The sequence below is a fragment of the Bos taurus genome, chromosome 6 (assembly GCF_002263795.3).
Source record: "Bos taurus isolate L1 Dominette 01449 registration number 42190680 breed Hereford chromosome 6, ARS-UCD2.0, whole genome shotgun sequence".
NCBI classification, from domain to species: domain Eukaryota; kingdom Metazoa; phylum Chordata; class Mammalia; order Artiodactyla; family Bovidae; genus Bos; species Bos taurus.
In genome coordinates this window covers 58629740-58642445 of record NC_037333.1, presented here as the reverse complement: position 1 = coordinate 58642445, position 12706 = coordinate 58629740, and the positions used below count along the sequence as shown (strand labels likewise).

The window sequence follows — 12706 nt, the reverse complement described above, 5'->3', positions numbered from 1 at the left end:
TTTCCTTTGGTAAGTTTAATAACATATGGCAGTAGGAGTTTCTGTCACAAGTAACTTTAAAATTCCTAATTTAAGTAGGTGAATTGCACCAGAGCACAGTATATTTGAGTATTATGTTGAGGAGAAAAAAATCCCACCAAACTGATCAGGACCTATATATATTCTGTGTTTTTATCTGATATTTGATTTTGAAGGTATAATAGATAGTGTGGTAGCGTTCATTAAAAAACAAAGCATGTGGCTAACAAACACATGAAAAGATGCTCAACATCACTCATTATCAGAGAAATGCAAATCAAAACCACTATGAGGTACCATTTCACGCCAGTCAGAATGGCTGCGATCCAAAAGTCTACAAGCAATAAATGCTGGAGAGGGTGTGGAGAAAAGGGAACCCTCTTACACTGTTGGTGGGAATGCAAACTAGTACAGCCACTATGGAGAACAGTGTGGAGATTCCTTAAAAAACTGGAAATAGAACTGCCTTATCATCCAGCAATCCCACTGCTAGGCATACACACTGAGGAAACCAGAAGGGAAAGAGACACGTGTACCCCAATGTTCATTTCAGCACTGTTTATAATAGCCAGGACATGGAAGCAATCTAGATGCCCATCAACAGATGAATGGATAAGAAAGCTGTGGTACATATACACAATGGACTATTACTCAGCCATTAAAAAGAATACATTTGAATCAGTTCTAATGAGATGGATGAAACTGGAACTTATTATACAGAGTGAAGTAAGCCAGAAAGAAAAACACCAATACAGTATACTAACGCATATATATGGAATTTAGAAAGATGGTAACAATAACCCTGTGTATGAGACTGCAAAAGAGACACCTATGTATAGATCAGTCTTATGGACTCTGTGGGAGAGGGAGAGGGTGGGGAGATTTGGGAGAATAGCATTGAAACATGTATAATATCATGTATGAAACGAGTCGCCAGTCCAGGTTCGATGCACGGTACTGGATACTTGGGGCTGGTGCACTGGGACGACCCAGAGGGAGGGGAGGGGAGGGAGGGGAGGGAGGAGGGAGGAGGGTTCAGGATGGGGAACGCAGGTATACCTGTGGTGGATTCATTTTGATATTTGGCAAAACTAATACAATATTGTAAAGTTTAAAAATAAAATTAAAAAAAAATAAAGAGAGGAGAAACGGAAGAAACAAAAACAAAAACAAAGCATGATCTTTCTGATAAGTAGTATCCATTTTGGTAAGTCTGGTGGCTAATTTCCTTTTTTCTTATTCATTGTAGTTGAGGCAGTCCCAGTCCTACTGCACAGACACAGAATGTCTTCAGGAATGTAAGTAATGATGGGACAGGAGGACGCTTGGCATTGGGGGCACAATTAGAGATCAGAATACGACTGAACATTTGCCAGAAATTATTCTTACAGTTTGCTGTTTAAGGAAATGACTCTCAGTAACATATCTCCTACTTAAAATACTTAATTTTTTAAGTTAAAAATGTGTTTTTTGGTCCTGCCACGAAATCAGAACTGGTTCATTGAATAAAATCATAAAACCACAGATACAAATAAAGAAAAAGTTCCAGAATAATAAAAGATGACCATTGTTGACAACTTGGTGTAAACCCTCGCAGACCTTTTTTTTTGGGCAAATATGTGAGGAACCGGGCACCTTGGGCTCATTGAACTGAACACCGGGGCTTTAGCACAAACCCCTCACTCTTTCCCTAGCATCTGTCTGCATCCATTGAAAACTTTGAGAGTTTGTGAGCGCAGGAAGGGGAGGCCATTTTTTGCCAAGGTTTGGAAGCTTTGGGAGCCGTTGGAATCATTCCCTTGGCTCTGACATTCGTAGTCTCAAGAGGGTATGGACAGTGGGGAGGTTTCTCCGTGACTTTTGAGGCAGTGGTGATGATAAAGTGAGAATCAGTGTAGGAAGGTGGATCCTGCATGGTGAATGTAGCTGGCGGACTTTGGTGGCCCTAATATGAGGCATCTTTTTTCAGGGCAGAAATAACCTGAGGGATACTTTGAGGGGAAATCATAGCCAAACCAGTCCTGTACCATAATAATTTGACCATAGGAATGGAAGTATGACATTCACAGGATGGTGAAGCCTGGCACAATTCCATTCATATATACTTACAAAAATGGGGTCACTTTGTATATGTTGGTTTTCACTACTATGTTGTGACTATATCAACATGTATTTACCTTAAAAATATTTACTAAATAATAATTCATTATGAGGATGTACCAGTGTTCAAATAATTCCCTTCTGTTGGAATCTTAGATTACTAATATATTTTTGCTATAATAAATAATATTTAAATAAACATCCTTATGTACATTTTAAGGCTTTTGACATATTGCCAAATTGCACTAATTAGTAGGCTAGTTGCTTGTACTTCATATCTCTGAAGCTGAGTGCTGCTTTATTATGTATATGAAGCTAAAGCAAAACACAGTAAGGTATCATTATAAAGAGGCTCGTTACTACATTATTAATTACTGTTAATACTGTGTGAACTGGGCATCCCATCAAATTCTGTAAATGCAACAACTTAGAGAAATAGAAGCTAGTACAGTGCCTGGCTCAAAGTAGAAGCTTTGTCAGAAGGTAGTCGTTTGGTGCAACAGGACAATAACCATACGCCTCTGGGCAAGAAAGTAATGGACAGACGTTCCATTAGGTCTGGGGCATGATGGGTGGTGATCAGTCCCCCACTCCAGGTTTCTTCACGTTGCCTCTTCAGCAGCATTCACTAACCTAGAGTGTTCCCTCTGATAAGCAGCTCAGATTTTTGCCTCAGCAGAAAAACTAAAACCTGTTCTTCTTGTTGAAATTAATCTCATTGAACTTCTTATGGGGGAAAAAATAAATTTATTGTATCTATGATGTTTGTGACCCTTGAGCCAGCCCCACCTGTAAACCAAATATACTCCTATTTCTGTGGGTGAAATTTCACTTCTTTAATCCAAACATAAAAGCAAGACTCTAGAGCTTGAGTATTAATTCAGTTATCTTGGCCAGTTGTCCACCACCCGCTCTGCTCACCCCAGTCCTTTTAGCATTTGGTGGAAATCCTTTCTAACAGCCATGTCTTTAAGTGGTTTAAGCAGTTGTTTCCTCTGAGTGATATGTAATTATTTTTCTGTGTATTTTAAATCTTCAGCAACGAGCTAATGCTCATATATAAAGTATATGTATTAATCAGGGGTCCCCACAACCCCGCTTCTGTTTCAGTAACTTGTGAGAATGGCTAACAGAATGGAGGAAAATAATTAAATTACTGTTACCAGTTTATTATAAAAGATGCCACAACCAAATGGGAGAGGTGCGTAGGGCAGGGTACCAGGGGAAGGGGTGCAGAGCCTCCCTGTCTTCTTGGGTGCACCGTCCTCCCGGCTAACTCCATGTGTGCCCTGGCCCAGAAGCTCCGTGAACCCCATCATTCAGGGGGTTTATGGAGGTTCCGTCTCATAGGCGTGAATGACTAGATCATTGGCCGTCTATATAAGTTTAGAGAAATAATCCCTCAGGATCTGTCAGCTGTTAGATCCTCTCTCTTTATCATCTTCCTTGTGTCCAACTAAGTTAATAGCGTCACTGTGACTATCCCGTTTGACATCTTACTTGATTATAATACTTACTTTTTCTTGTAACCAAAGACTTAACCATTGAGTAGAATGCAACAGTGTATTTTACTGTACAAAATCCTTTTACATTTTTATGATGTGACATTTTTCTAGACCATAGAGTAAAAAGTATTTATCCTCTTAAGGCAAATAATTCCTAGGCAGTGAAGAGAACAGGTTTTATATCCCCCATGTGATTGTACTTCTTTAATATCAGATTATTTGGTACTATATTAATGTTTAGAATATTTAGTACCAAAAAGTTATCACAATAAAAACCATAGTGGCCAGATCATGTAAAGGCTCTTTCCCTTCTCCCTGTTGACTTTACAACAGCTGCTCCTGATACTTGTTTGTATTTGCTGCATGCAGTGCCAGGGAGCTTGAGTAGCTTATATGTTCTGAGACTTCATGAAGAAGCCTAAGTCAGTTCAGGTATCCGGTATCTCTAATCCCAAAATACGTGGTTCAAAACTCAAGCAGTTAATTAGTATATAGTGAAAAGATGATTTCCTGCTCATATTCTCCCATCTATCCAGGTCCTGTCTCTGGGTATTATTGGCCTTCTGGGTATCTTTCCACAATTTCTTTGTGCATATACAGGCAAATATTTATTATTTGCCACCCCCCTTTCTTAGTACACACTGTTTTTCACCTGTTTTTTCCCCTCTGTCAAGAAATAGCTTGTTGCTTGTCTCATGTAAACCTCACCATTGTGTTACAGCTTCACCCCAACCCCCACATACCATAATTTCTTAATTGGATGCTCTTGGCAAATGTTTAGGTCTGTTTTCAGCTTTTTGTTAATAACCCTGCAGAGTATGTCTATGTAATGGACATATCAGCTAGAGCACAGATCAGTAATGGCTGATGTTTATCGAATACCTATTGTGTTCCAGGTACTGTGCTCCTTTTCGTGTACTGATCATTTCCGTCTTCACAACGGTTCTGTGAGATGGTGGTAATATTGCCATTTCACAGGTAAAAAAAATCGAGGCACAGGGATTATTTATTTAAGGGGAGGTAAAGTCAAACAGCTATGAGATAGTCTCATTTTTAAAAAGTTAATGAACTAATTAGGAGAAGTAGGAAACTGTTCTTTCAAACTAGAAATGCTACCCTAGTCTAGAGAAGAAAGGAAAGAATGGGCAGAGAAAATGGAGCTTTTTTTCACCAGACGAGAGCAGGTTGTAGGATGTTGTTGAATGAGTTAAATGAGATCATGCCAGACTGGGAAAAATAATGAGTCCCCAGAAGGACAGAGTTTGCGAAGTTGATGAATGGCAGCCAAACTAGCATTGAACTATTGCATCAGAGTCACTTGGAAAGCTTTAAAAATATTGTTGGTTCCTGACCCCACCCCGGAGGTGCTCCTGAATGAGATGATATGAGGCAGGGCCTTAGAAATGGTGACGTTGATGTTGTCACAGGCTATTCTGTTGGGCAGGCAAGTCAGGGATCCACTGGATAAAGGAGGAAGAAGGAGTGAGGTTGACTAGGGCAGAGGATGATTTTTCTGAGAAATGGTAAGAGGTAACATTGATGAGTAGGGCCACGTCTTATGAGGAAAGGCCAGGCTGAAGCATTCAGAGTCAAAGCAGTAGACAGTGGAGAGTGAGTCACTGGGTTAGTCAGCAGAGGGGTGTGAAGAGCAGTGTCGTAAGCAGACTTTTTCAGCAGCAGCGTGCAGGAAGGAGAGGCTGCGGTAGGAACCAAGCTAGGAGACAACATCGGGGGACTAGGAGTCATGTTAGCACCATGAGAGTCTCACACAGAGAGTGAGCATTTTACCACGTTTGCTTTGTCTAGAACTAGGCATTAGCAAACTTGGGATCAGAGGTTTAACTATCTGAAACTTCACAGTCCTTTACTCGTGAAGAGCATCAAAAAGCAAGGGACCCATTTTCTACACTGAATTGGCATTGGGCTTACACTTGAGGTCTAACCAGTGCAGCATTTTACTTCTGAGTGGTGCACTATATGAAGTAATCATATGTAGACAGCACAGTTCTCTTTCTTTGACTACCTTTATATACTCTAACAGCTAGTTGTAAATTTATCAAAAATCCTTTTAAAATCTGTATTTGCCAATTTTACTACCCACAGGAGTAATAATTTTCAGGGGCCTGTCTTCTATGTGATACTGTCAGAGATTATGACATAGTAAAGAGGTTAAGAGCACAGACCCTGGAATGGGACCACTGTATTTAAACTGCAGCTTTGCCACATGCCGACTGTATGACATTGGGATTTAACCCTCCATTCCCCAGATTCCTCATCTATAAAATGAAAGATATTATATACCTGCCATAAAATAAGATTGCTAAGGAATTCCTTGGAGGTCCAGTAGTTAGGACTCAGCACTTTCACTGCTGATGACCTGGGTTCCATCCCTGGTCTGGGAAGCTGGGAACCAAGATCCCACACGTCTCTAGGCTCAGCCAGAATAAAAATAAAAAGATTGTTAAAAGGGATTAAGAGAGATAATGCCTGGTTCAAAGTAGCCGCTCAACTTTTAACTATTATTTAGTAATAAAAATAATAGATAATATTTTGCTTTTTTTAAAAAATCACTCTTGAAGCAGCTTAAAGGATAGAATTAAAGGAGTCAAGAGTAAGTATGAGGAGGTTGGTTAAGAAGCCATAGCAGTACACCAGACAAGAAGTGATGGCAGCTTGAACAAGTGTGGGTGTGGAGCTGCAAGTGGACAGATTTGAGTGGTATTTAAAAACTAAAATTGACAGTAACCACCTATAGATACTATTTTCTCTAGAAATCTCATCTAGAATTTTCATTTCTGATACGTTGAGTTCTCTAATACGCATTTCATATATTATAAATTTGTTAAGCTTGTTCCATGAGCCAGGTACTTATTATTCTGAAATAAATAAGATAAGGCTGCCGTGAGGGACTGATAGCTATACAGACCTGATTTTTTTCCCTCTGGATAAATGCATAGACTTTGAAATAGCTAGATCTGAATCCAAATTCTTTTTCCAAAACAAGGCCAAATTAATCTCTTTGTTTGAAAATGTCATTAAAGGGATCTTTAATTCACAACTGAGATGTCCCCTTTTCCTTAAGCTCTATTGTTTTTTCAGGATGCTTCTGTAATTAAAATGCATAATCCCCTCTCCCCTAGCATGGCTTTTCTGTATATCAAGTGGTCTTAACCTGGGTTCTGCAGATCTCAGTATAGCTATGAATTGCCATGAATCTGTTGCAATTATTAATATATACAAAATTGTTAAATGTGTATACATGGATTCTTATAGTGGAGTCTTTTTTTTTTATCAAATTCTCAAAGGATTCTATTACCCCAAATTATTAAGAACTACTATACTATTAAGAATCTTTATTTAATAGTCTCTGGCTTATGACTATTTTATACCATTTACCATTTAGATTTTCTCACAGGAGGAAAGGGAAATTGAAGATGTAAATATTTAATAATTCTTAAAATTATTAATAGTTTTTATATTAATACAATTTTGAAGTTATTTAAACATTAAAGTTTGTTTTTACATTTACTAACAACATGGTAATTATTCAACAGTTTTTGTTGCAAATACATTTTCTGTTTGTCTTTAGTGCCAGGACCCTCTAGCGATAATGGCATCAGTATTACCATGATCTTGATGGCCTGGATGGTTATTGCAGTGATCTTGTTTCTGTTGAGACCTCCTAATCTAAGAGGATCCAACCTAACTGGAAAACCAGCCAGTCCTCATAATGTAAGTGTTGTGGATTAGAGATCTTTTGGGGTGTAGTCTGGGAAAGGGGTGGAGTTGTTTTGACTGAAATATCTAAATTAGCAAAAGGAAGATTTAGCTCATAGAGTAAATTAAATTCTTCCTATGTAGTTCCAGTAAGTCTTGCAATTCCAAATGGCTTAGTTTTCATGGCGTTACACATAGAGAAGTACAGACCAATAGCCCCCACATCATTTTAAGATGAATTTCAATGTTTACTCATACAAGAAACGTAAAAAATGGTCCAGTTCATGATAATCCACAGTGATAGTTCTCAAATCTCAGTCCTCCAGTTTCTAGTTCTGTCCACCTCACAGTTGATCCCTTGCCTCTCATGTCCCAAGGTTCATAGATACTCTTACTAGCTACAGTTCAAATGTCCCTACTTGGGCGGACGCGTGCACACACACACACACACACTTGCGTGCGTGCACACACACTTGCATGTGCGCACACACACACACACACACACTCTGTCTCTCACTCATTCACTCTCTCTCTCTCCATTTTCTCCCCTTCTGTCCTAGATGTCAAATATAGCAGAGACACAGAGCCCATCTGGCTCAACCTGCTTTCCCATCCTATTTCTCTCAAATTCATTCTGACAGTTCTGCATCTCAATAGGTCAGCTGAGCTGGCAAAAGGAATGGTAGGAATCATTTATGTTGATAAATTTTGATATCATGATTATAACAATTTTTAGAACCTAAATGAAAAATACAATATAGTGACCCAACAGGGAGTTTTTGATTACCGTCTTTAATAGAGCCTCCATTAAAGGATTCTTTTTCTTTTCAGAGCCAATATTTATACTTTTTTTCTTTCTCATTTCATTTGGGTATTATCTCTTTAAAACTGTTTCCATGGTGGATTCACTTGATGACACCAAATTATCCCACTAGTTCCCTTCTTCAGCCTAAAATAATTGCTTCTTTCCCCCAATCTTGTGTTGCTAATATTAAAAAGAAGTTTAACTAGACCAGTTGCTTATATAGGAGAAAGCAAATATGCAACGTTAATTGGTCAGTGCTTTGGGACTGGAACATTTAGATATGTACATGCTGACTTTAGTTAAGAAAGAAGCTGTCATTAGCCCTATATAAAATGCCTTATTTTTAGGTTTTCTTGGAGAGGAGGAGTGTATCCATAAAACAGCTTGTATGTTGTCTTGATAAAGTGCTTTCTCCCTAGCCTTTTTTCTTTCTATGTACAGTTTTGTTACTTTCATATCAAAGAGCAACATCCTCAATGTTTGGAGCTAAATTAGAAGCCATTTAAAAGTGACAGAAATGCAAGATTACCATCCCCTGAACCTTAGTTCATTGTAGACCAGCAGTTCTAGGAGTGGTAGTCCCACAGCTCTGTGAATAAGCATGAAGACATATTGACCAATTCCAAGCAGAAAAATTGATTATCCTCATCTGGGGTTTCATATAGCATATCAGAGTAATAAATAAGTGGAATCTTGCTAAAGGTTCCTAAAAGCTCTGCTCTTTCCTTTACAGTTCAGATGCTTTCTATTATAAGTAACAAAAATCATTTCAGCCTGGTTTAAGTAATTGGCTTTATTGGTGTACATATCAAGAAATCCAGAGGGAGGGTCAGTGTTTAGAAAGTTTTAACAGTTCATTAGAGACCTAGTTTCTTCCTCAGACCATTATTTATTCCAAGGTAGGCTCCCTTTCTGGTCCCTGTAGGACAGCTACCAGTAGGAGCTGGAGCCACCTATTTCCTCACTGACAGATGTTCTGTAGAGAGAAATACAAGTCCTTAGCTTCATTTTAATTGTACTGTACTCAGTCACCTTATTAGCAAGAAGGATGAGACTACCTTAACTGGTTTAAATATCACCTCTGGAGCTGTCAGGGAGAGCACTTTCACCTAAGTCAATATCACTGTTACAAAATTTTCTTTTTTTCCTTACTACAAAGAAAGATAAATGTTGGTGAATCACAGTGCTCTCTTGTGCAGAAACATAGAAGTCCAAATAAGTATATGATTTAGGATGGGAAGTTGAGGGCCATCGCTGCTCAGTTCTTACTGTATGTGTTAGATTGGTTGCACTGGGGAATTTAAGAAGTCAATTTCATAATTTCTCTCTCTCTGATGTCAGGGACAAGATCCACCAGCCCCTCCTGTGGACTAACTTTGTGGATATGGGAAGTGAAAATAGTTTAACACCTTGCACGACCAAATGAACGAAGATGACCAGAGTACTCTTAACCCCATTAGAACTGTTTTTTCTTTTGCATCTGCAGTATGGGATGGTATTGTTTTCATGAGCTTCTAGAAATTTCACTTGCGAGCTTATTTTTGCTTCCTGTGTCATCACCTTTCCTATATTTGAGTAAATGATTACATTAAAAAGTTACATGGGGCTTTTTTGGTTATCCTGAACTTAAACATTCCATTCGTTCTGTTTGTAACTGTGATCATAATTTTTGTGGTAATTTCCGGCCTGATAGAAGGAAATTTGAGATCTCTACATTTAAATATTTTAAGTAGTTTCAATGGGTTTAAAAATTGTTTTTTTAATAAGGTATTTATAAAGGTATTTGGGGTTACCTGAGATTGTATGAAAGAAGATTAGAACCACACTGTATTTATATTTACCTTGGTAGTTTATTTGTGGATGGCAGTTTTCTCTAGTTCTTAGGACTGTGACAACTTTTGGAATATTTTACAAATTACAGCTGAAATCTGTATCATCCACTACAGATGATTTATGTGGCTAAGAAGAGGAGAAAAGAAATGAAATAACTGTTTACTAAGTTTTTATTCCCATAAAATGTCTAATATTAAGAAAACTTTAAATAAACATGATTTAAATATGGTGGATGATTTACAGTCCATTATATGAAATTTGTAAGCCTCTGCACACTAGCCTTATTACACAGTTCATGAAAGGAGGAAAAAATTTAATTCTTTCTACCTTTGCCAGGTATAATCTATACAGTAATAATTTAAGCTATAACTTATTTTTAAAGTGGGTGCCTCTCAGGAAGCTGCTTTTGTGTTGTAAACTTCCCTGTTAAATGAAACGATCTTAAAGCTGTCTTGGGGGCCTGTTTGATTACTGACATTTGAATGCTATTTACTTACTCTCTTTTTTTTTTTGGAAGAAAAATTTTAGAGTCTTGTTATCTTTCTGACTTTAAAAAATATTTAATGAATTCTTGGTTTACTCCAAGGGAAAAGGAGGAAAATGAGAAACAATCAAGGATATTTTTTCTCAATCTCTGTCTCATTCTTGTTTGGTAATAGGATGGATTGGGGTGGGGAGGAGCACTAATATAAGGAAAATTTTGAAATGAATAAAAATGTAAAAGGTTTCATTTGTTCTTGTTCAGTTTGAAAGAAAATGAATACAAATGGCATAAAAAGTCTGCATGACCTGTGTGGTTATAGAATTTTTTTCTAACAAATGATTGCAGATGATTTATGGGGGCTAGAAGATATTTTGCTGTCAATGTAAGGATGCTCCACCTCCCAGATCAGTTTAGCTTTTCACTGTATAGATCTGAGAAATTACTTGTATGAATTGAATAAACTTCTCCATATTATTGTACTGTTTAATAGAGTTTCTGATACAATTACGTGACACTTGTAGGGTATTTTTCTCCTTTATTATGATTCTGTTCTAGGCTATAAACACTGTAAGGGCTTCATTTCATTATATAACCTGATATCGAATGCTTGCATTCCTCCTGTGCATCTTGGCTTTGTGCTCAACTTTTCTTGAAATAAAATAACCTACTGTTAATTACTTGTGTTAATCGAGGGGTGTCATAACACAGGTAAGTCAAATCCTGGGTAAAAGAACACCATAGATTTAAGGTTTTTCCTCTCAATATGGCCTATTAAAAGCCTTCTCAGCTTCATAGCTTTTAAAGCAGAAAGGGCAGGAATGGCCTAAGATGGAGCTGAATCCCTGTAATCATTTCTTTTTCTGCCCTCACCCCTGAACTTTGAAGGCTAGTACATATCTTGTAACGGTCTGCTGTTTAAGCTGCTAGAAAGCTAGTCTCTGGAAGAGATAGTGATGTGTCACTGAATCTGTGGTTCACAAAGAACTAAGAATTGACTTCGGGGAATTCCCTGTGGTCCAGTGATTAGGACTCAATGCTTTCACTGCCTAGGGCCCAGGTTCAATCCCTGATCAGGGAACTAAGACCCTGTAAGCCACAAAGAAGAATTGACTTTGGTTGAAGGAAGTGGCTGTGACCTAGAAACAATATCTAGTATTAGCTAGAGACCTGGAAATCTGGGTTCTTATTCCTAGTTCTTCATTTCTGTCACATATACTTAATTGACATTACATTAGAATATTAACCTTTTCCTATATGGACCATCTATTTAATAACAAAAGTTCTTAGTGAAGTATTTAGTCTTGGTTTTTCTGCTTGTACAATTTCTCTGCCCTCCCAACAAAGATAGTATGGGGTAGCACATAAAGTATTCCTTTTAACCTAATTAGTAATTTATATTATTCTGTATTGAGCACACCCTTACTCATTATTTGGCTTGTAAACATTCACCTAAATTATGGCTACAATAATTTTTAAATAGTCTGGAAAAAAGCTTCACATTTTAATCACTTTTGGCTCTTAAACAGCCCACAAATGCCATTAATAGTTTATTTTGTTTTAGAGTTATTTAATGTTATTTTATGCAAAATAATGTTTTGTTTTGTTTTGCTTTCCACATGGAAAAAACATTAGAACTGTGTATAGTAAAAGATTTTATGATGTATCTATCCAAACACTATCCCATGTTCAACAAGTCATATTTTACTTAAACTACTTGGAGAGAGTTTCTAAAGTAACTATTAACTACAGCCATTCAGTGGTTACTTTTAGTGTCTTTGTGATATGCGATGTTACAGTGTTTATAAATTATCTGTATCTTATATTTTCAAAGGAACCTCAGAAGTCTCACACCCTGAATCAAAGTCTGTCAATGAATATGTGCTAAAATTTGACCAGCTCAGCTTAAGACACAAAACAGCAACTTGAAGGAGAAATCGAGAGTTTAAATTAATGGGTGAAATTTTTGTTGTTGCAATAGTAGGTTTAGTCTTAACTTTATAACATTTCTAAATGAAAAGTCATATGTATTTGTTACTGTGTCTGATGATTACTTTGTTAAAAGCAAAAGTGGTCATGTGATGTACCAAATGTTAACTGCTGTTTTTAAATGTTTAAATCATGCCAAACAAATCATGTCTGTGCCATCCAGGGTTTATTGTAATCTTTTACTGAGTACTTGGATTGGGAAAAAGGGCTTGTACTATGCACTTTTTATTAATGAATAAATAGGAAACATTAGTAACA

General features: G+C 37.3%; 1 protein-coding gene across 12 annotated transcripts in view; it reads left to right on the top strand.

Annotated features, from left to right (window-relative positions):
* Positions 1–12706, top strand: part of SMIM14 (small integral membrane protein 14) — a 144576-nt gene extending 131870 nt beyond the window's left edge. For 11 of the 12 annotated variants that reach the window (XM_024993410.2, XM_005207893.5, XM_059887651.1 and 8 more), the window contains 3 exons: positions 1268–1316; positions 7213–7355; positions 9487–12706. In XM_024993410.2, coding sequence (XP_024849178.1) covers positions 1268–1316; positions 7213–7355; positions 9487–9519 — 225 coding nt within the window. In that variant the 3' untranslated portion in view covers positions 9520–12706. 12 annotated transcript variants of the gene reach the window in all.